The sequence below is a fragment of the Notothenia coriiceps genome, unplaced genomic scaffold (genome assembly GCF_000735185.1).
Source record: "Notothenia coriiceps isolate Sejong01 unplaced genomic scaffold, NC01 NC01_scaffold00017713, whole genome shotgun sequence".
Lineage (NCBI taxonomy): Eukaryota > Metazoa > Chordata > Actinopteri > Perciformes > Nototheniidae > Notothenia > Notothenia coriiceps.
The window spans coordinates 1-22,863 of NW_011350414.1; the positions used below are offsets into that span (position 1 = coordinate 1).

Genomic DNA, 22,863 nt, shown 5'->3' on the forward strand with positions numbered 1-22,863 from the left:
CTGGTGCACACACTCTCCTGTCCTGCCAGGCGACACGCCCGTTCTAAGCCGTGTCCCTCACTCCTCACATCCCAAGCTGCATCCCCACAAGTGTATTATGTTGTTACATCGTTTCAGATGTTATGTTTCAGTTGTGCTCTGTCTATGTTCAGTGATGCAAACTTGTCACCTTTCGGCGAAATTCGCCGTTTTGAATCCAAAATAGGTCGTTTGTGTGATTCATGTAGATCTGCAATAAAAATATTTTTGGGGTAGGGGAGAGTGGGGTAAGTTGAGCCATTGTTTAGTTATGCTGTGCTCTAAGCAAGGAGAAATGACACATAATAAAAATGAAAACGCACACCTATAATTCAGGATGTCTCCTATCAATAGCAATGATAATAATTCATATTTGATCAAGGGCAGTGAAAATATTACTTCTTTAAAAAAAAAAGTTTTGTGGCTCAACTTGCCCCAGTGTAGGGGTAAGTTGATCCAGGTCAGGGGGTAAATTGAACCACTGTTCAAACCTGGGCATACCTGTTCAAACCTGGGCATATCTACAGCGAATCTGAAAGGTAACTATAAACAATAAATAACAAACCAAATACAAGCTTAGTTTTTCAAATATTTTTTATATAAATTTCGATTGAATTGATTGATTTTTGTTAAAAGGAATAGTAATCATACAAATGGTGATACAATTTCATACATCTTACCAATCAAACACAGGGTAAATACAATTTTAAATGTAGCCCACAATGAGCTCTTATTATCAACTTGGCCTACTTTAATTAATTTCTCCATTGAAAAACTGGCTCAACTTACCCCAAGCCCATGGTTCACTTTACCCCATAGCCACCATTTTAGAAAAAATAGCCTAGCATTAAAATTCATTCATTAAGAGTAATCTTTAGCTTAATGATTCACATGGTTTAATACGCTGCCAACACATCAACATATACAATATATGTGTTTAAACCTGGATACTTTTATTTTGACATGACAGCCGATATAGCTGACATCTAGAAAATGTACTTTGACAAGCAGAAAACGTTTTTTTGTAAAAATGTTTCACTTACCAGACCACAATGCGTATCTCTCTTTCACAGGCAATGAGAAATGGGTGGGGCTTGCATAATTTCTAGTCACTTCATTACAACTATAAGGTGTTGCCTGATTACAGGGCGTGGTTCAACTTACCCACTGGCTCAACTTACCCCCTTCTCCCCTACTGTTGAGGCTAATTTCAGTAGTTGCGTGCATTTACAAAGTGTGAAGAGGAGGCAACTTTAGAATAGGGAACCTGTTCAGGTCAATTAGAGTCAAACTACTAGCTTATTGGTTATGAACAAGACTTCCCTTTAAAATAGACATATTCTTCGATAGAAATACCTAATTTTGAGTTATTTAGACTTAATTAACACTTATAGTTTAATGTCTTATTACATAAGGATAGATCAAATTTGTTAAATGTTATTATGGGAGAATTAGTATTCTTGTGGTACTGCTGCCTTATTAGGCCCATATTGAGCAGAGCATATTAAGACCAAAACTCATGTACAACAACTTCCTTACTTGCAATAAATAAGCACTAATTAGAGGGTTATTGAGGAACAACTCTCAACTAATGGCTTATTACTTGTAGAATATGGTCATGTAGAATAAGGCATTAATAAGTGTTTTATAATGACTAATAAAGAGCCAATATACTGCTAATAAGCATGTTAATTAACAACTATTGATGGTGAATTTGTGTACCTTAATATAAAGTGTTAACAAAAGTTCTTATTGCAGCTCAAATTTAGCTAGCAGTGCTCTGAGCAGCTTCAGGCTTTGTTTTCAAAGCTGTAAACCAGTCAAGGAATGAATATTTAAACTGGCTTCCTGTCGGATCAACCTGACTTCCTTTTAAAGTATATCCTCTCACAACCAGTACAATGTCCTCTCTCATAAGCTCTCAAAAACACAAGCATTGTCTTTCACATACACTATCATTCTCTCTCACACAAACACTACTATAGCCTCATACATACTGCAATTCCTCTCTCACATACACTATCATTCTTTCTCACACACAAAGTTTTCTATCTTGCATACACTACTAGAGTATTATATTGTAGTATGATGTTGTCTGTAAGTGGGAATAATAGTGTTTCTAAGAAAGTACAGTTTGGTATGTAAGTAAGTTTGATTTATGGCAAAGACAAAAGTGTGTGAAAGAGAGTATGATTGTGCGTGTAAAAGTGTTTAGCTATATGTATAAAAGAGTTTAATGGTGTATGTGTGAGATTCTGATATGTTTGTAAGACCAAGTATGAGTTGTGAGCTAGACGGCCTCTCATACATATACACAACTGCAGGTACAGACGCATATAAACACATACATTCCCACACAAACAGTGATAAAAACATTAAGAAGACATGAAATGGAACTCAGTTTCAGTGGTTCAGACATGTCGTCTTGTCAATACGTCAGCAGGATGGCACCAACTCAAAATGTTGTTTTAACATCTAAAGAAGGTCTATGTTCTCATAAAGCTTGGCACAAAGGAAAAGGAAAGTTTGGGTTTTAAGTGCGGTCAATTGCTGGCACCGGGCTGCATTGTTCAAAACATTAAAGCTAATGTTGTGGCATGAAACATTCAAACTGCACTCTCTTAAAAATATCCATCTGACATCCAACTAACTCTGAGCAGATTATTTAAAAGGGAGGGCAGTAAAACAAGTTAAATCAAATGAAACAGCTGCCGTCATTCAACCCATCTCCTAATAAAGAACACGATAACTGATGATGTACTTACAATAAAGCCAGGAACAACATTAAAAAGGGGAACTAAATGTGCATGAAGGCAGTGATGAATCAATCAGACACCCACTATTCGACATTCTACAATCTATTTTGCAACCCCTAGCATATTTGGCTTTATATAAACATATGTATTTCTACAATTCTACAAAGTTCTTGGCCTTATGAACCCTTTCAAGCCCAAGAAAAATATTTTGTTAAGATTAGAATGAAACAAAAGAATGAACTTACATAATTAGGAAATCTACAAAAATAAATAAAAAGCAGAAAACGTGTCAATAGGTTGCATAACCAAAAATACATAAATGAATTTTTTCTCAAACTGCTGGCAACTGCAGTGTTTTGCAAGTTCCTCAAACATTAATATTTTTTTGGGGGGGGGGGCTATTTTTGCATGCGGATAATTACATACGAAGTTGGTATTTACAGCTGCAGGATCGTGTGAATGTGGGTTTGAAAAAAATGTCAGTGCCCATGATCATTCTAATGGAGGTCTGTGGCATAAAAATACAAATTATTTGTATGTTATAGCTACACAGACATCTAGTTTAATAATGTCATAACTTGGTAATGATATTTTCCAAGTGACTAAAGACAAGGCTCAATTATGTTGTAATAGGCAAGCTGGGAATTGTTTATTAGGTTAAAAAGAATAATGGGATGGGAGTGATTGTACGGCACCCAGAGGAATGCTGGGAAATGTTGTGTTTTTCCGTGCTGTGTCTGTCCTTGGAAACATACACCGGAACAAAGCGATACACTTACACATGTTGGACTCTGGGGAGATTCAGATGGATCGCTCTATCACTGCAAAAATGTCCACACGTGCTGGTGTCCATGGCCTCTGGGTGAGCTACAGTATATATGTTGGAAGAATGTGTATGTGTGTGTGTGTGTGTGTGTGTGTGTGTGTGTGTGTGTGTGTGTGTGTGTGTGTGTGTGTGTGTGTGTGTGTGGTGGTGTGTGTGTGTGGGGGGGGGGGGGGCATATGCATGTCCGTCTTAAGAATTGTATTATGTTGTGAGGGGCTTAAGGAAGTATGAGCAGAGTTTGAGTTATTGTACTGCTTAGTCTTTGGGGAACGAGGAGAGTAATCTGAAGGAACAGCTAGGGGCCACTTCATACTCAAGTCAAGCGTGTAACAACCTCCACCCACCACACCCTACGCACACAATTACACACACAAACACACCTGCACCATACCAGGACTATAGGGCCATGATATAGTAAGTGCTCCAAATCTACAGACTTCCCGGACACACAGGTAAACTGTCCCTGGACACTTATCATGCGCAGGTGTGCAAGTGAGAGAGAGTGCATATGAAAGTGTAATAGTGTTTCATTATGTGGATTTAGAGTATATAAAGTAGAACAATCTATATGCCAGTGAGTTGACTCCCAGAACTCCCTATAAAATAAAAAACTAGACATGAAAGTGCCCCATTTACTTTTTATGACCACGGAAAGAACCCTTGCAGCCAGATCCAGATGGGGGGGTTTGTATATTGTCCTAAAATGCTACTTAAGAGTTGCTTAATCCCTAAAGAACAGATCATTATGAGACACTGAAGGAACAATAAGAAAATATAAAAAATATATATGGTGCCGTAATACTTTACAAGCGGGTACCGAAGCCTATATATTACGTCTCAAATATGAACACAATATTCCTCGGAGGTTTTAGAACTCTGTAAAGGGAATATGTGGTTAATAGTTTAGTTTTTTGTTAGGACAACTTCCTTTCTCTCCAAGGGGATGTCAAGGACAGAGGGGAACAGAGGGGGAGAGAAAGCAGAGCGCCTGATTTCTTCACCTGCCGCTAGTCATAACATCACTTCTCTATCTTTAGTGGACAGTCAAACAAAAAGGTTTTCTGCTGCCAGCCTCCATAGATTCGTTATCTAGCTTTGTCTTCATCTAGAGCAAACATAAACATGGCACAACATGCATTCAATGTAGTGTGGAGTTGGAAAGTTTGAAGCTTAACACTGAATGGGACTATCTGAAATGTGGTATTGTATTCTGATTTTTTTAACTTTGCAGAACTGCTTCCTTAACCATGGGCATAACTTTGAAAGGCATATCACTGTCCTAGTTGAAAGTGAAAATAAAGAGGACTATGGCACTAACTGTTGTATGCTAATGTAGAGTAAGAACAGCTCATCAGCCACAATGAATTGAAACTTTGAAAGGCATAGCACTGTCCTAGTTGAAAGTGAAAATAAAGAGGACTATGGCACTAACTGTTGTATGCTAATGTAGAGTAAGAACAGCTCATCAGCCACAATGAGTTAAATCTGAAAAAATCCTCATCACTTATGACTGAAACCATCTTGAGAAATGAATGAGAAAAAATAAGAAAGCAATCTCAATGCTATCTGTGTTGTCTCTATTTGCACTCTTGGTATTTTACCATATTATTTTTGTATGTAATATGTGTTGGAAATCTGTCACCATAATGGTTCTATTTTCTTTATTTGTTTCAAATATTTTTTGTAATGCTTTTCATTGTTTTTAAAATAGATGGATGATTGTTCCTAATACCTCAAAACTATGTACAAAATAGCAAATTTGCATCTCACCCATGGATGTATAAGAACCGTCGCCTGTCAGCTTGGAGCAGCAGCGCCCTCTGCTGTCACAGAGGTGCATCACAGCACAGACGTCTCTCCTCCAGCGCTCTTTTGTTATTGGCCGCTTCCGGTCATGTGACCAAAACAGAATCATGGCGGCCTCCGCTGCAGTCCGCTCAAGCATGGGACTGACTTTGAGACTTTCTCGATCTATCCCGGACTGTAGCACATGCCCTTTCTACAGGTTAAAGAGCTGTGTGAACAGCGTGGGTAAATTACAAAGGAAGGGTTCCTTCGACAGCTTCCGGACCATAAATCGACACTTGCAGACAAGTATATGTGAGTGGTGCAGTTTGCTAACATTTAGCCTCAGTCACAGGCTAGTTCTTCTCTCTGGCTATTTGATAACGATACGTCTAAATAAGTGATAAGTTATCTATTTTTTCACACTGAAGTTTAAAGTGTTCATTCCCAGTTTGGCTCGCTGGTGGTCGGTGACAAACAACAGTTATTAGAGTCGAAAGTCCGCTCAATAACACTTGTGTAACTTCATCAACATTCCCAGATTGGGTTGTGAAACTTCATGCAACAAGTACAACCCTTCCACATCCGGTACCGCCAGGAAGAGCTGAGATTGCCACTGACAGCAGAAACACTAACGGTCCTGTTGTTGTTTTTTTACAGCTTTGTACCACAGTGAGGAGGGGAGCTCGAATGCAGAGGACCCGGAGGATGTGTAAGTTACAAGGTTTATTTTATTGATACGTTGTACACTGCAAAGCATTAACAGCTTGTATTAGTTTATGAACACACGATTGTTTAAATACCCGATAATACTATTAAACATGTGGAGTTCAAGTGAGTAGAGGCTAAATATAATTATCAGGGGAAAGATTCGAGCTTGCTGAGTCATGCTTCATCTGCATTTTATTGTTGGACTACATTCTGAGCATAAACTGAGTCAAAAGGACTCTAAACACGAAGCCTTCATAGCATGCATATGCAGCATTTTACAAAAACAATGTAACGGTGCACATTTATACAATACATTTACATTTATTTAGTACAAGATCTGTGGCTGATGCGGTTCAGAGCTTGTGGTTTGATCCTTTGCTCCTCCTGTACACAGTGCAGTGTCCTTCAGCGATGACACTGAACTGTGGATGGCGCCAGATAGTGGAGGTGTGTCCTTGGATGCAAAAAGCACTATGTTATTGCCATTTCATATTGGTAATAATGTGCCTGATCCTGTCCATGTAATTTTCGGACTCTGTAATTAATATTTATTGACAGAGGGTTTTTCAATCTCCTGCAGAATTCAGAGGTTTTCTGTACTGGATCGCATATAACCATGTTTGCCTTCTCTCACTGCAACTTTCAGCAGCAAACTGCTTTGTTTACCTACATGATGAGTAGCAGTTGGATAAATGTAATATAGTTTAAGGAAAACAGCCTGTGCTCTTGAATTAAGGCTTCTCAAGAAGTAGTCGTATTCACTGTAGAACTACAGTCACATAAGATGTTTCTTTGTGGGATTTTTTGGGGGAACAGAAACGTTTTTTTTTTCTACATTCTACTGGAGTTCTGTTTAATAACCCTTTAAATCATGATTTAAACCTTGCCAGTAAGGCTAAATTATTTTTGAACTTCCTGTTGTTTAGGGTAAACGTGGTGTATATCGACCGCTCTGGCCAGAGGATCCCAGTTAAGGCCAAGGTGGGAGATAACGTCATGTATCTCGCTCAGAGGCATGGAATTGAATTGGAAGGTGAGAATATATATGTTCAAAGCTAAATAATTATTTAATGCATGGTTTGAGGATATTAATACACATTATTTTTGTTTCTCTTTCTTTCAGGATCCTGCGAGGCCTCTCTGGCCTGCTCAACATGTCACGTCTATGTAAATGATACTCATTTTGACAAACTGCCAGAACCCGACGAGAGGTAGTTCTGCTCCAAATGATAACTTTCTGAACAACACATTTTGAATTTCAACAAATGGATGTGACGAGGTTAAAGCGAGATCGCTGTAAATATTGACATATCTCTTTGTGCTCTAGGGAAGATGACATGCTGGACATGGCACCCTTGCTTCGGGAGAACTCCCGATTAGGATGCCAGATCATTCTCACTCATGAGCTCGAGGGCATAGAGCTCACCTTGCCCAAAGTCACCAGGAACTTTTACGTGGACGGCCATGTTCCCAAACCTCATTGAGAAGGGGAGCAGATGACTAGAGCTGGAGAAAATTGGAGGGTGGCGCTGCAAGCTATACACCATGTGTGTTCGTTGAGTGAGGGGGCGCCCATAAAGAGATGCACGGCTTGGATAGTAAAGTCCGTAGCAACTGCTGAGACCTCTTGCAGACTGACAAATTCCACAGTTAACCAATGACAGTACAGGCCTGCAGATGACATCCTTATAGTCAGACTCTACAAGTCTCTCTTAAGGGGAAATTAATGGTTACTTCCCAAAAAAAACTGATAGTTTAACTGACTATATATTTATTAACATGGGTTGTTGTTCTCAGGCCAGTATCAAGACACCATTACATCTCGCAAACTGTTCTTTGTTGAAAAAAATTTCAGAGACATTTTATTTTAACAGAGTACTTGCTGTTTAATGGAACATTCCTTGTTACAGCTCATATACGCACAAGTATGACAAGATGATGTTCTTAGTCATTTCTGTAGGTTCATCATTGTCACACTGTTTCACTTGTCAGATATTGTATGCATAGCATTACTTTTAATTTTCATCTTGTACCAAGTAACTACCCGCTGAATTTAGCTCGCCCAAAGTCAAACATCATGTTTTCTTCTGCATGGTACTGAAGCCAGACATATAAGTATAAGTCATATTGTCTAATGCAGTGTATTTCAAATAAAAAAAGACCTGCAGCTTAAGAGTTAGACAGTTGAAACTTACATAGTATTCACTATAACAGCAAAACAATCAGGCTTTAAAGATCACCTGGTGAATGCATCTCAAAGCTCTTCCCAAGGTGCAAATAAGTAAGGTTTGATTAGTTGATCTGGTTCAGCTGTGCATTTTACCGAGCAGCATGAAGGTTGAGATGAGTTTTGAAGCATGTGGGCTTCATGTTACCATGGATTGAGTTTTTCTACATCTACATTTTTACTTAAGTCTACTGTACTTGTCCTTACGCACAAATGTAAGTCAACTGTGTATCATGTCTTTAAATTACAAATATTTAAAGTTGTGCAATAAAACGTTCTTAAAAAGTTATTTTTGAACACTGCCATCATTACCAAGCAGCCTCTGACACTACCAGTTTCCTACCAGGACTCAAAGGGGAAAAACATATCACTTTTGATTATTTTAGCCAAACTGAAATAAACAAATGTAGTTCACTGCAGACTGTCATTGATGGCAAAATCTCCACCTTGACCCAGAAAACATCTGAACAGGCATTTATGTGGATGTGTGCAGCAGCTGCAAACTGAAACTCTGTTGGGCAACACTTTTATTACTCAGCAGGTGTAATCTAACAAACCCAAAACACCTGTGTAGCTCCTCCTATGGTCCAAAACAAACAACCCAGTCATAGCAACCAGCTCCAGCGATTTGAATTCCCAGTAAGTTGGCACACTTTATCATTTATTTGATAATCGATTTGGAGATCTAAGGTGAGCATTAGCTGAAGATCCCAGGCTAACTGGGTGGACTGTACTGGACTGTTTACATTTGATTTGGTCCACATTTTGAACTGTTATCTTAAGGCCCTAATGTTAAATACGTGTTTAGCCATAGAAGCCATGACAGGTCACAAATAAGGAAGGATCGAAAAACTTAATTTTAGAGTGAATACAGGATCAGATGAAAGAGCGATCATTGATCCTTCAGAGTGCCTGTAGAGTAGATCTACAAACTAGCCTATGAGCAAACTGTAGAGTAAATACATTACATCTAATGTCGTTTTTCCTAGTTTTTGTTGTTGTCCCAAACATTGAGGCCTAAGTGAAGACACACCCTTTCGATGCAAATATGAGAGAATTAAGAAAATGACATCAGTAATACTTGAAGTGATTCGCTGTAGCTATTTCTTTAAATCTTGAATGTATAAGATATCGATCTGTCTTGCTTCTGCGCTCGCGACATTCGAACACCGCAAAAAGCGCGAAAATATTTGACATTCTAGAACGCAAAGCATACATTTTGTGTTCTACAACTCTTTTAAACGACAGGAAAAGTTCGACGTTTTGGAGATTTTTGAATGTTTTGCAACATTCCTTCCGGTAAGTTACATACGTTATATTTAGATTTTTTTTAAAGGCTCTTTGTTGATCCAGGCGGGTTCATGTAATTGATGTTGTCAATGACAGCTCGGTATTAAAATAAAAAATAAAAATAAATAAAAACTAAAAACTAAAATGACACTAGCTGAATATTAGCCCATCTTTTATATTTTAATGTTAATCTTTTATTTAGTCTAACTGTCCAATATTTGTCACAGTTGGGAAACAAAGAATGTTAAACACTCCAATTGCCCTAGCTTATATGTGTTTACTGTGTTTTTGAATACACCGTTAGCTTGTGTAGCAATACATTTTTAGCAGCTACAGATTTAGACATAAATATAGCCCAGTTAACGTATTATTCAATGTTGTGCAAATCCTTTATATTTCATTTAGCCTCTAAAATAGTGGTCCTCATTTTTAAATTGTGGAGTCTAAATATGAAGCAATTATTAATGTCCACCTCTACTGAAAATAAATAAAATATCGTATAGCAAGCTGTATATGTAGCGAGCTGAAGGTTTAATTGTGAAGTACTGATCTAAAAGTTGTTTGTTTTTATAATTGACAGACACTTTCTCAACATGAGCACAAGACCAAGGACACAAGCTGCCTTCATCCAGGGAAACCAGAGTGCAATTGAACACGAGGGCTCCCAATCAGCACTTGTCTACCTTTTCCAAGAAGTTTCAAAGCTAGCATCCCCCATCCACAACAGTTTCCTGGACATCAATCCACCCTCCATGTGGCTACATGAGACTTCTAGGCAAGATTCTTTTAAAGTTAAAAAAGAACAAGAGGATGCACAGTCTTTTCAAATCTCTAATAGTCCCTGCCAGCACAATTTGTCTTGCATGTCGTCCTATAATCAGATGAAAAAAGTGAAGGAGGAAAGTCACATCAACAATGTCACAACTTTGGTTGAGCCACATCTGAAATGCAGCAGCCCCTGGAAAGTACTGAGCCTAATCAATCTGCAGTGTGAGAGGCTTCTGCATGTAAAAGATGCGGAGGAGTCAGACCCAAAATTGGGCCATTCAATAGACAAATCGTCGACTGCAGCACCAGATGTAGCAGATCTTGGAATCGGAGGTGACTGTGTAAGTGTGGAATGCACTTTGAGACCATCTCTTCTAATCTACGGGAGTCAAGAAATCCCACAGGGCTGTGTGAAAGTTTCCAAAGTGGGCCGCTGTCTCCAGTCACAGATTGCTGAAAAAGCAGACCCTTTTTCAGTGTTCAGTGTTAACAGAAATGTTGAAACAAACCAGCATTGTTTCTCTTCTGAAAACAATCATTTGCGTGAGCCCTTCTCTGATCCCTATGCATGCCTAAATGCCCAGACAACTTTTAATTCAAATGAAGATGCAAGTGTGGCTATGTCAAAGCGAGCGCTAACACTACACCACAATGCAAACCTTGCTCTTTCTATAGAGCCGCTATGTGACACCCAGCTGTCACCTCTGAGCTCCATCCTGCCTTCTTCACAATCAGCATCACTTTTATTTAGCAATGCAGATAAATGTCAGTCATGTGCAAAGCAAGATGACAAAATCACAGCATTTAAACCAGAACATACAAATGCACCTCCGATTGCACAACTACAAACCTCAAGTTTAAATGGAGAAACAAACTCCTCACATTCTGCAACATTAAAACTAGAAGCCAGGTCTGTGCAAAAGGAGGAAAGTGCTGCTCCATCTACCCAGCAGTGGAGAACCAAGACTCTGAGAAAGCAACTTCATCCCAGGAGAAGTGCTAACATACAAGACCCAGACTTCCAGGGAGTGACGTTCAGGATGAACACAGAGCTGGACGACAACAGGGAACAAAGTCGGCTCCTCATAACTTCAATGTACAGGTAGTGTGAAATTCATTACATGGTTGCAATGGCTGTTAGAAAACAGTGATGACAGAGTTTAGTCAAACCCTTTGATATTTATGTATTTGTTTTTGCTGCAGTAAGGAGCTCCGCAAGAGTGTGAGAAAACGGAGGCTGAGGACACGGACGTCACAGATATCCCTTAAAACCAGCAGCTCTGATGAGGAGAGTTCCTGGATGACCAGTGTTTCCAGTGAGTAACGCTCGAGTGCCTCCACCAATGTCAGTTTATGCCGCAGAAATGTGGAGCTCCTGCAATCTTTAATTTAGTTATCTCATTATAAATTAGATCATGTCAAGTCAATTGTATTTACAGTATAACGTCCTAAATAACACGTTTGTCTCTGAAGACTTTTACATCTGTAGAACATATGACCCTCTCCATCTTCAGACCCTTGGTTTAGCATCCAGAAACACACAACAAACACAAATGTGTTCGTATGTATTTGCACTAAAATCCTATTTTCTCCACTAGATGACGCCAACGCATCAAATCTAGACTTTGCAGCATTCCTCAGGAAAAGCATCCTAATACAATTTTAGGCTCCAATTTGTTCCTTGAATATACCAGTTATTTTCAGTATAACTTTTTTCTAAAATGGAGTGTTTATTTTAAGCAGACAATGGGTTCTAACCACAAGCACTTCTTCTTTTTTTTTTACACACTCAGTTAAAAAGTGCTGTACAATAACTAAAGAGAGGTTTTCTTTCTGTCTCACCAGAGGGGAAAGTATGTGCGTCGTGCTGCACCAGGAAGACCCCGATGTGGAGGGACGCAGAGGACGGGACCCCACTCTGCAATGCCTGTGGAATAAGGTAGCTCATATCAACACTGATATGTATGTCACATCAACATGTAATGGTAGTAGTCATGAATTTTAAGCAGACATTAAGAAATATAACTTTTCTACAGTATAACTTTTTTTGGATTGGCTTCAACATTGAGCTCCATAATGAAATAGTTCATGAAGATTCATTGTTTTTGTTATTATCATGAAAAAACAATAGGATCCAAAGACTTATACCAAGATTAAGACCAGTTGATTCATTCCACAGTCTAAAGTTTTACTACTGCACTGTTTTGCAGGGGTACATTTGAAGGTTAATCCATTTAAAGTGTATGAACAGCATACATACTCTATGACGGCCATATTAATCGCTTAGTATGAATATGTTGATTGGCTTGTTTACTTCTAGCCTGCATAAATAAACACCACTTTACATCTGTGTAACAGTGATCCTTAATTGACAATAAACATATACATGTCATAGATAAATGCCAAAAAAGAAGAAAGTTTAATTTGGCTGTCATTTTCTTCTTCACTCTTTAAGGTATAAGAAATACAGAGTGCGCTGTGTCTACTGCTGGCATATCCCGAGGAAAGAGGGCAACTCCAACTCCTGCTGCCTCAAGTGTGGAAACTTTGTGAGGCTGACCACAGCTCAGCGCAAACAAAGCACCTAGGGAACAGTGTGACAAAGCTCTACACACATGTGCAGATTTGAACACTTTTGTCCATTACAATGAACTACAGATGGGACTGCATGAGAGAGGAGCAGCGTCTCATGTGACCCCGTATTTAAATGAGTTTCACTGCTACAAGGTTGCACCTCAGGCAACAGAGACAATTCCCTTTGTGTCTATGGTTGCTCTAGACGTGCTGTATACAACAGTAAACTAATCTTGAGTCTAAACATTTTGAGGACATCCACACTTCAATCTTTACTTCACTGATCCTATGTTTGCTACCTTCTAACCTCGTTGTAGCATGTATGACACCATTTATTGTTGGGATTATTTTCCTCTACACAGGGTTACAGGGGGACAGTTAGCTTTATCAATGTAGTTTTATTCCGGCCCTGAAGGGCTGCTATAAGAAGTGGACTCATTCAGTAGATAAGTCATAATTGTCAAACATTTAAATAATATAATAAAAAGCTTCAGTGTTTCTCGTGTACAATGGTTGGCTGTGCCAGATTGCTGAAGTAGAAAGTTATTTCTGTACTGGATCAAAAGCGGCAACTGTTGTGTTTACTGTCATCAACTGCAAAACAATTGATTTATTTTGACCTTCCCAGCTGACTGCTATGTTCAGTAGTTATGCACTTTAAATTAAGGTCCTTATTTATTTTGTCATCGTTTCTAAATATGCTTGTTTTTTTCCTGTTTTGTTTGTTTGGGTTTTTGCCGGTTTTATTGATGCACTGAAAAAAAAAGGGTTTTGGTATGTAATAAATTTAGTATGAAACTTCCCATTTGTTTCCTGGTTCTTTGTAGGGGTATTATATGGACTGCTCTTTGTATAAATCCCTGAAGAAAATTGCTGAGATTATAAAATAGTGGAATAGTTTCAGATGGATAGATATCATATTAAACTAGAGGTACAGGGAATAATTGTTCATTAACGAGACTTCCCACAGTTTCCTCAGCCCACCCTGCAGTGCAGGTCGTTTGCCAAGTGGGTGGTCTCTCATGGATTGATACAGTGCAGCTATTATTTCAAAACGCATTACGTCGTTCTCTTATTTGAAACAGTCAGTGTTGCCTCTGTGACCATGTGCCAAAACATATGAGCAACACCGAAGGAAATGAGTGCTGTGTAAGCCAAAAACATAAAGATAGAAACGACTTCAATAAAATGATTGTGCTTACTTTATATGAACCTTCAGCATATTTTAATGTTTACAATATCACCTGCTGTGGTAACTTCAATATCAACAGGAAACCCTGATGAATGTTTGAGCCAGAATACAACAACACAATAAAACATCTAGATGGCAAAACATATATGGACCAGCACATTTGAAATGCATTAAGTGTAAAGAGAGTATATATGCAGCTGCACTGTTTTCAGTTATGAACAAACTGGAGATTGAAAGTAATTAAGGCCTTGTGTAACCGAGTGAAAATGTTGTATTTCTCATGCCATCAAACTGTTAAATGGTCATAATGAAATGAAAAAAAATTGCTTTCACAAGGCAATGTTTCCTTATTTATTGCAAACTAAGGAGCAGTTGTGCTCGAAACGTCACATAGGTGCAATAAAAGAGTGAACATTTGAGCCTATTTATTTATTTATTTCACAATTGTTTACTTTCTGCTCAGCACCTATCCTCTTTGGTTTGGATGTGCATGTAAAATCCTTGTTGAATGTTCAGGATAAGTCCATAGAGATCATTTGAACAACTCATGACTGTGTGTAATGATGGCTTGATGTACACCAGGACGTATGTAATGCTGTCCCTTGATGTACATTGTGCTATGAGAGTGCATGTTTGTTGTTATTTCATGTGCAGATGAAATCTATTCTATGCTATCTCATATTTTAATCTGTGTGGTTTGGTTGTCGCATGGCTGCAAGGTGCAAGACAAATTTTCCACTTGGGATAATAAATCGAAGTTGTAATTAAACTGTATCAGAAAAAAAAAATCCAGAGCAGCATCTGATAATGCGTGTATAAAACGCCTTTGACATCTTTGTGATCCAAGTATAATCATTGTAATTGTCAGAGTACAATATTCATTAGCCAAAGTATTATTTAGTTAAAACCATAGACTGTAGTATTATTTAGTTAAAACCGTTAAAACCTTTAGAGCTCCCTGGTCACATGTGCTGTTGTTTTTTTGTTGATGAAGACAGACTTGGAGGAGGAGGAGGAGGAGGAGGGGGAGGGGGAGGGGGAGGGGGAGAGGGAGGAGAAGAAGAAAGTTTAGAGTAGGCTGAAAAGTCTGGTGAGATGCGCAGCTTTTTTTGTGAATGAAAGTTGAGAAGGTGGTCTGTTCTGTCCAGTCATGCGAGATCATTGCCGGTCGGGGCCGAGGTGCCACCGGACCTCCGGACCATGACCTCAGACAGCAGACTCATGGATGAGGCCGACATTGACGTGGAGGGACAGACGGACGGAAGTAATGCAGATTTGTCTGTGATCAATACTCATGTTGTTGAGCAAAGCGCTTCATCCCTCACTCAGGGAGCTCGTGAGGACGAAGACTCTGCAGAGCGGCTGCAGGATAGTCCGGGCGAGAGATCCGCCCCGGTGAAGCCCCCATACTCATACATCGCTCTCATCACCATGGCCATCCTCCAGAGCCCGAAAAAGAGACTCACCCTGAGTGAGATATGTGATTTTATCAGCCAGCGCTTTGCGTATTATCGAGAGAGGTTCCCCGCATGGCAGAACTCCATCCGCCACAACTTGTCTCTGAATGACTGCTTTATCAAAATGCCCCGGGGGCCTGGGGACCCTGGCAAGGGGAATTACTGGACCCTGGACCCCATGTCGGCAGATATGTTTGAAAATGGGAGTTTTCTTCGGCGAAGGAAACGCTTCAAGAGGCCACATTTTAATTTAGGGACAATGAAGGACTCCAGGGTTAAGGAGAGCAGCCCCTTCTTTCCTCTCCTCGGGACGTTGAGTCTCCAGGGGCAGGATTTGTACCAAGATCTGGGCTTAGGAAGTGGATTTAGTCCCCTCACGAGATCTAGCATCCCACCTGTTAGCAGCGTCATACCTGCACTCTCCTCGCTCCTCTCCAAGAATTTCCCCTCATGTATAACTTTTGAACATTTCGACCCGGGACGCTGCGCTGCTGTCCCATCTCTGGCTCCAAACTGGCTTCAAACCCCCCTGCACGGAATGATACCCACCTACCCTGTTTCTCAGCTTTCTGATTTCCCCACTCGGATCATCAAATTATCGTCTAATTTATTTTAATGTTTTGATTCCTGCCTATCTCCGTAGGCCTATATCCTTCCTCTCAGCATGAGAATATGGTACATTTTAAATAAATTCAGTTTTTATAGATGGCATGCAAACAGGCCTCCAACCATATTTTGTACGTGTTTTTCAAAAACCTATTGTACAGTCCTTAAATATGTTCTAAATAATTGAATTAACTAAGTCTGAGCAAGTTTATAATTACACTATCAAATAATATCTGTAAATACAGCAATACATGTTACTACATTTTACTTGTATTGACTGTATTACAAATGCCTGGTTGCTGACTCTTATTTGAACAAAATATAAATTGCAAGATGTGCTCGAAATACAAACGAACCTAAAATTAATTACCAGCAAAAACTATTCCATATCCTTAAAATAATTCCACACAGAAACAAACGTGGCTTTACAGTTCATTTTTGGGCAAAAAAACCCACTTAATTTAAACATCAGAATGTAAATACAAATATATATTATAAGACATAGTAAACATATAAAAAGTAGGAAAATATTGTGCAAATATGGGAAATATAATATGCAGCTCTTTTCTGATAGTCCTTGGATTTGCTCAAACAGTAGGCCTACTTGTCTGCAAAGGGACTTGACATAATTTATTAATTAATTAATTCGGATGACATCGATTGATTTTTTGCTGTGGATGCAAAATATGATATGATATGATATGAACACAAGTGAGCACATTTAATCTACCCGGCCCTTCTTGTTTATTGATTTTCTTAAGTGAATGATTTCCTCCACATTGTGTGCGAAAGAGGTCCAGCTATAATAACGATAATTATAATTCAACACGCGCTGGTTTTGTCTTCATCTGCAGCCTATAAGTGGCATGAACGTATAGCATGTGTTCAAAATCAGGCGTCAAACTGCACCTCTGTCCTTAATAATCGGATGTACGGTGCTGTTTTTATTGATTTGTAGAAATTTGAGCAGTACAAATTGCCCCTTCTTTTAGGAAGTTGGGTTCAGCTCGTTCAAGTAAAAAAACATGATATTTAGTCAAGTAGTCTATTTTTATCGTCTTAGCAGTAAAACGAACCCTCGTAAAAATACAGTATGCAGTATTTTAGAGATGTGTCATCACAATTTAACTTTTGTTTCTGTCTGTTCAACATACATAAATCTCATATGTTGTGTTATTAGTTATTTGTAAATGAGTGAGGGACTGACTTTATGTCTAAAGGCTTGTGTCTCTGTGTCAGAGATTATAAGAGCATGTAAAACAAGTTGAGTGTGTAAGCAGTTGTGTAACACTAATTTAAACTGTGGACAGATATCAACACTGGTAAGAACAAGCAGTAAATTAGAGGTTAGAAAACCAATCTGCAGTGTAATGATTATTAATACCCTGCAGTGTCTAATCTCATCAATGCAGAAAAGAAAAGCATTGCTCATTACAACAACATTACAATGCAATTGCTTCTATTTTTCAGTATTTCTATAACATGTGAAGGGGCAAGGCCAATTCATTTCAGCACATTAAAACATGTTTTACTGCTAAAAATAAATGTGTTAATTTAAAATGTTCAACTAAGATGTGGTACAATTTTACTTTGATCTACTCCAGAAGAACACTGGTTTAATGTACTGTACGGAGGACATCTCTTCCAGGATGTAGCTGCTGGTCTAAGTGTGCTGTGGCTCATCTGCAAACCGCTGCCTCCCACCGAGTTAACACTTGAGGGAGCAGTTTTCATTTCCTGGCACTCTTGGCCATATTTGAATTTGATTCAATTAAAGTGCACATGCCAGCATGTCAGCCCTGCACACCTATTTGAATAATAAATCATTACATCAGAGTGGGGCTCAATAAGGTAAAAAGAGTGAGTGTATTGCTATCGTAAAGGAATCATTTGTTATTAAATAGTTTTTTAAAGTCAACCAACAATTCTTACAATCTCATAATTACATTGACATTGTTATATATTTTTTAACCAATATCATTTATTAAAAACACAACTAACTTCCATATGTTTTCTTTAACTGGCAAAAAACAGTCTCTCCCCTTTGTGTGTGTGTTTGTATCTCACTCACTGACTTGAGTCGCAATGCTTGTTACAATACGCAATTTGATTGGCTAAGCAGCATCACATGATCTGATTAACAACATGTGCAGTTCATCTTTGACTTTCCTGGGTAACCTAACTCTTTAAAGTCTACAAAAGCCATGATTCATCAAAATTGAATAGTTCTCAATCATTTACCGTGTATATGTCTCAGGGATGATGGAGAGGGAAGGCAGTTTAACAAGAGGGAGGTCTTTGGTGATTTAGAAAAAAAGCAGGATGCTGACCTCTCTCATCCCCCTCAAATAGCCTACAGCTGGTAGACCAAACCACCTTGCCATCAACATTCATTAAATAGCAACCAGGTTTGGCATCCTCTTCAAAAGTGGTCCCTGACTTATCATCCATGTCCATGTCATTACCTCAGACTTTTTTCTTTAATAATGTTTTAATCCCCAGTGTGGAAACCCTTGAATGTCTCCCAAAGGTAAGGCTTGTAATGAAGGGTTTTTGCTGATGGTTGAATTATTCCAGATTGCTTATTTTCTCTCATTCTACTTCTCTTCTTATTTCCCCTGATCCTCCTCCCGAGCAACCAAGTTGAATTCACTATTAAAAGGCAGTCATATATCAGAGGCCATCTTTTGGCACCTCTCCTCGAGGGCTCTGGTTTTGCCTGGAGGTCATCATTGTTCCCCTGGAGTATGTTGTTCTTTGCTTGGACTAAGTTATTATTCTCCTGAAGTACTTGTTGTCTGTAGACGCTGGAGACATTTTGGAAACGGGGCCGAAGAGGTTCAAGGTTCCAGTTGTTGACCTCTTTTGCATACATTATTTACCTGCAGATCTCTGTTGTTTTTCTAAGGTTCTCTTTTTTTTACTGGACGAGGCTTGTTATCATACTACAGTATAGGCGCCCGTATTCCAGTTTTATTTGTATCGATTTTGAGATATGCATTCCTCCATAGGAGCATATTTTGTTCAGGCAGACTCCTGAAGTGGCAGATTGGCATCAGCTGCTTTATTCATGCGTCCCTAAAAGTGGATTATATATTTGTTGTTTGGCTGCCAGCTCACTATATCGTGCACTCATTGTTTTCTCTACAGGGCCTAAAGATCAGGCAATAAAGCAGGACAAAAATGTTATCCTGTATCTTGCAAGTACGTGCATATTTTTCAATAGTTCTGAACAGTCACATATGTTTAAATGACCGCAAACCAACTACCACATACAGTAAAACATAATTGTTTTCCCACGTTACTGTTTATGAATTGAATACAGGAAACAGAAGTTTTCTTTGATTCAGGATTTTCCCTTCTCTAATAAGTAAACCATCTGTAAAGGTTTTGTTTTTTCATCATGAATACCTTGTCATTTGATTCATTTATCATTCATAGTTTTCTGGGAGGTTAGCATATTCATTATGGCAGAAGTTATTCATCAAGCTCAACACCAGCTCAACACCACGCTATTTGGAAGACTAAAGTTTTCCAAATAGCTCAGATTAATACGTTATTCCCAAGTCTATCTCTACAATTACAGTCGGTGTTAAGGAAACTTATTACAGGATTTTTCTTTTTTACTTGGAGGAATGCCAGGAAAGCATGTTTACTTCAGAAATTGATCATCCCATTGAATGTTGTTGACATTTGCATATATGGTTGTTATAGGTCATTACAACCATTTACTACAATTAAAAATGGAACATCAGGCTGGATGAATGTCAAAAACCTACTGCATAACAGTCAAAACATGAAAAATAGAGAAGAAATTAAAAGGCAAAATTAGTAGGATTTAAGAGCAGCAACATAATATGTCAATAAGCAAAAGTTGGAAAAACCAATGCGTATATTTCCTGGCATTTTTCTTGACCTAAAAGTACATATGGTCTAATCGAAGTTAAAATCACCAAATCAATTAGGAATCAAACCAGATGTTACAAATTCCAGACTTTCAAAATGTATTTTTAAGTGGAAATGCCCTTATAGAAAAAGCAGTATAGGAACCATTTTTCTTTGAAATGTTTGCCTGTTCTGCAAAACTTGTTCCCATTTCTTTGAACAGATTCAACTTTGTGTTGTCAGCACTACTCAGTTTACTGACGCTAAGCTTTTCATCTGCTTCCTTTAGCTGAGTATGTGCCTTATCAGAGGCAGAAAATACATGATGGCATTATCTGTCACAAACGAGCTGAGGACCGAAATGCAACACACGGGAAACCAGGGATAGTCGGTAACCAGCTTTATTGAAGGCAGTAGGCTGGTATGGAGACAACACGGCAGATAGTAGGCAAAGGGCTGGTCGGGGACAGACGAGGGTTCCAGGAGAAAGCAAGACGGGAGTTGTAGGTACAGACCAGGTCAGGGAGCAGGCGAGGCAGGCAGGTCAGGGACAGGCAGAGGTCGAAACCGGGAGAGCAATCTGGAGGGTAATGCCGGAAAGACTGGCATGCTGCAAAGTACGATCTGGCACTGAGGTGAAAGTGAAGTGGGCCTAAATACTAATGGAGCTGATGGGTGTAACAGAGTGAGAGAGAGACAGGGTGTGACTACCAGGTGACTAAGGAATGTTAATGCAGAAAATAGGTGAGTGAGAAAGCAGACTGTGACAGAGAGAGGTTACAATTCTGATCATTAATACAAATGTGATAGTCATGATCAGAACTGATGTTGGATAAAAATGTAACATTACAAAATTAGAAATAGCATCAATAAATCGTTTTTTATAGAAGTGTTTGGAATAGGCATTTTTGACCTTTTTTTGAACAAAAAACTGTTAAACTGTCATTTAAAAGTGTGTCACTTCAAAAAGCAATGTTGGTGTTAGTTATTGAAATAATATACAGAACATAATAACATGTGTGTGTTCCTCCAACAACAGACTGTAAATGATGAAGATGCTGAGATGCATAAATCTCCGTAGTAGATTTCTCAACAAACAAATGATCAATGTAGACGGGTAAACAACAAGAAATATCCCTTAAACTTCATATTATAGATAAGGTTATATAGTGTAATGTGTGTCTGTTACTACATATAAAACTATGTATAAAACATTCAACAGTTACCTCCTCCCCCGCTGGTGACAGATGTGAGGAGTCGGACATTTTCTAAACTTAAATCAAACACCACGAAGGCCCGGTGAAATAAATCCTTTAATGATTCATAGAAACAGGTCAACAGGGAGACTCACACCTTGTGTTTCCCTCCTGTTATTCCCTCACAGAATATTACATCATTTTTAAACAAATGTTCTATAAATCTAGAGCAGAAGTTTTCACTCTTCTTCTTCTTCATGATCTTCTTCTCCATCATCTCCCACACCTAAAGACACGCACGCACGCACACGTGAAAAAAGTCGTAGTATAGTATTTCAGAGAAAGTATACGGTATAGTAGTATTATTTCTTCTGTCGAAAAATGTCATATTATGGTTTTTCATCCAATTTATAAAAAAGTCTGATTTGAAAATTGTAAAAAAAAAAATTGTAAAAAGTAATAGTATGAAATTAATTATACTTCATTAGAGTTCATTTAGACAATAGTTACTGTTTCCATTACTCATGTCTCTGTTTTATATCTGGTCAACATCAGTGGTTTAGACCTGCAGAGCTCTGCTGCTGCTGCTACCACAGCCACAACAACACCCCTCTTGGTTCTCAGAATTGCAATTCATAGAAAAACCACCAGGTCTCAGACCACTGTGTGTGCATTCAGACACCATTAGAAAGTCTGTTTTCTGATTAAAATGATATAAAAAAAACAATACTACAAGTATTTATGAAAAGGAATAATTCAAAATAGTAATAATACACCAACAACTACTCAATATATAATGCTATATGTACATTCTCTGCACGGTTTTACTTTAAGCACGTACCTGTTCAGCACCAGAGGGTAAAACCACAGGTTAACAACCAGGTCAACCTGTGGTTAACTACATCCTCACAGAAACACTTCTCCTTCAGTTCTCAGAAGAGAAATAAAGAAGCAGCAGGTCAGAGAGTCTGACAGTCGAGAGCCAGAGACCGAGAGAGAAGCACGATGTCTGAATTCAGAAGGATCATGATGTCTTCATTCCTGATGCTGCTGCTCCACTTTTCAGGTGAGGATGCAGAGAACACACTTTAAATAAAACAGCTTTAATATCACTAACGGTACTTTACTACGTACTGTTCCTTTAACTGAGAATGATGAGTTGTGTTTGTAACGTGGTGACTTTAGTGAACGCTGTCTGTTTTTTTTTAACAGCAGCAATGTTGAAATATTCCTTCTTGACTGTCAGAGCTGGAGATGAAGTCACTTTGCCTTGTGACAATGTGATACATGATCAGGATACATGTGAGAGTACTAGCTGGCTCTTCATTGATTCAAACAGCTCAGCAGCAGTGAGAGCTGGTTAATCTTGGGCAGATTGGTAAAGAACCCAAAGCTAAATCAGACAGACTGAGCGTTACAAAGAAATGTTCTCTGGTTATAAAGAAGGTCAAAGAGGAGGATGCTGGAGGTTACAACTGCAGACAGCTCACTGTGTTTGATCTGTCTGTTGTTACCAGTGAGTATTTACATCATAATGTTTTCAAACTGTCTCTAAACTGAAACATTACAATA

General features: G+C 38.7%; 3 protein-coding genes and 1 long non-coding RNA gene across 6 annotated transcripts in view; all 4 read left to right on the forward strand.

The window, feature by feature from the left end:
* Positions 1 to 5,480: 5,480 nt before the first annotated feature.
* Positions 5,481 to 8,612, forward strand: fdx2 (ferredoxin 2). The gene is made up of 5 exons (XM_010777023.1): positions 5,481 to 5,700; positions 6,046 to 6,097; positions 7,023 to 7,129; positions 7,220 to 7,307; positions 7,424 to 8,612. The coding sequence occupies exons 1-5, from the start codon at positions 5,514 to 5,516 to the stop codon at positions 7,578 to 7,580; spliced, it is 591 nt and encodes a 196-aa protein (XP_010775325.1). The 5' UTR covers positions 5,481 to 5,513; the 3' UTR covers positions 7,581 to 8,612.
* Positions 8,613 to 8,877: 265 nt separating this feature from the next.
* Positions 8,878 to 13,750, forward strand: zglp1 (zinc finger GATA like protein 1). Of its 3 annotated transcripts, none has more exons than XM_010777024.1 (5): positions 8,878 to 8,962; positions 10,194 to 11,483; positions 11,585 to 11,697; positions 12,227 to 12,320; positions 12,837 to 13,750. In XM_010777024.1, the coding sequence occupies exons 2-5, from the start codon at positions 10,207 to 10,209 to the stop codon at positions 12,967 to 12,969; spliced, it is 1,617 nt and encodes a 538-aa protein (XP_010775326.1). In that variant the 5' UTR covers positions 8,878 to 8,962; positions 10,194 to 10,206; the 3' UTR covers positions 12,970 to 13,750. The 3 variants fall into 3 exon arrangements, with proteins under 3 accessions (XP_010775326.1, XP_010775329.1, XP_010775328.1); XM_010777027.1 differs by lacking the exon at positions 8,878 to 8,962 and adding an exon at positions 8,971 to 9,013; XM_010777026.1 differs by lacking the exon at positions 8,878 to 8,962 and adding an exon at positions 9,561 to 9,622.
* A 1,524-nt stretch (positions 13,751 to 15,274) lies between these two features.
* foxd7 (forkhead box D7) lies at positions 15,275 to 17,210 on the forward strand. The gene has a single exon (XM_010777028.1). It carries the CDS (start codon positions 15,348 to 15,350, stop codon positions 16,218 to 16,220), a length of 873 nt encoding a protein of 290 aa, XP_010775330.1. The 5' UTR covers positions 15,275 to 15,347; the 3' UTR covers positions 16,221 to 17,210.
* Positions 17,211 to 22,767: 5,557 nt separating this feature from the next.
* Positions 22,768 to 22,863, forward strand: part of LOC104950504 (uncharacterized) — a 307-nt gene continuing 211 nt past the window's right edge. Inside the window, exon 1 of the long non-coding RNA XR_798926.1 lies at positions 22,768 to 22,807. This is a non-coding gene — a long non-coding RNA (uncharacterized lncRNA). The remainder of the gene's footprint in view (positions 22,808 to 22,863) is intronic.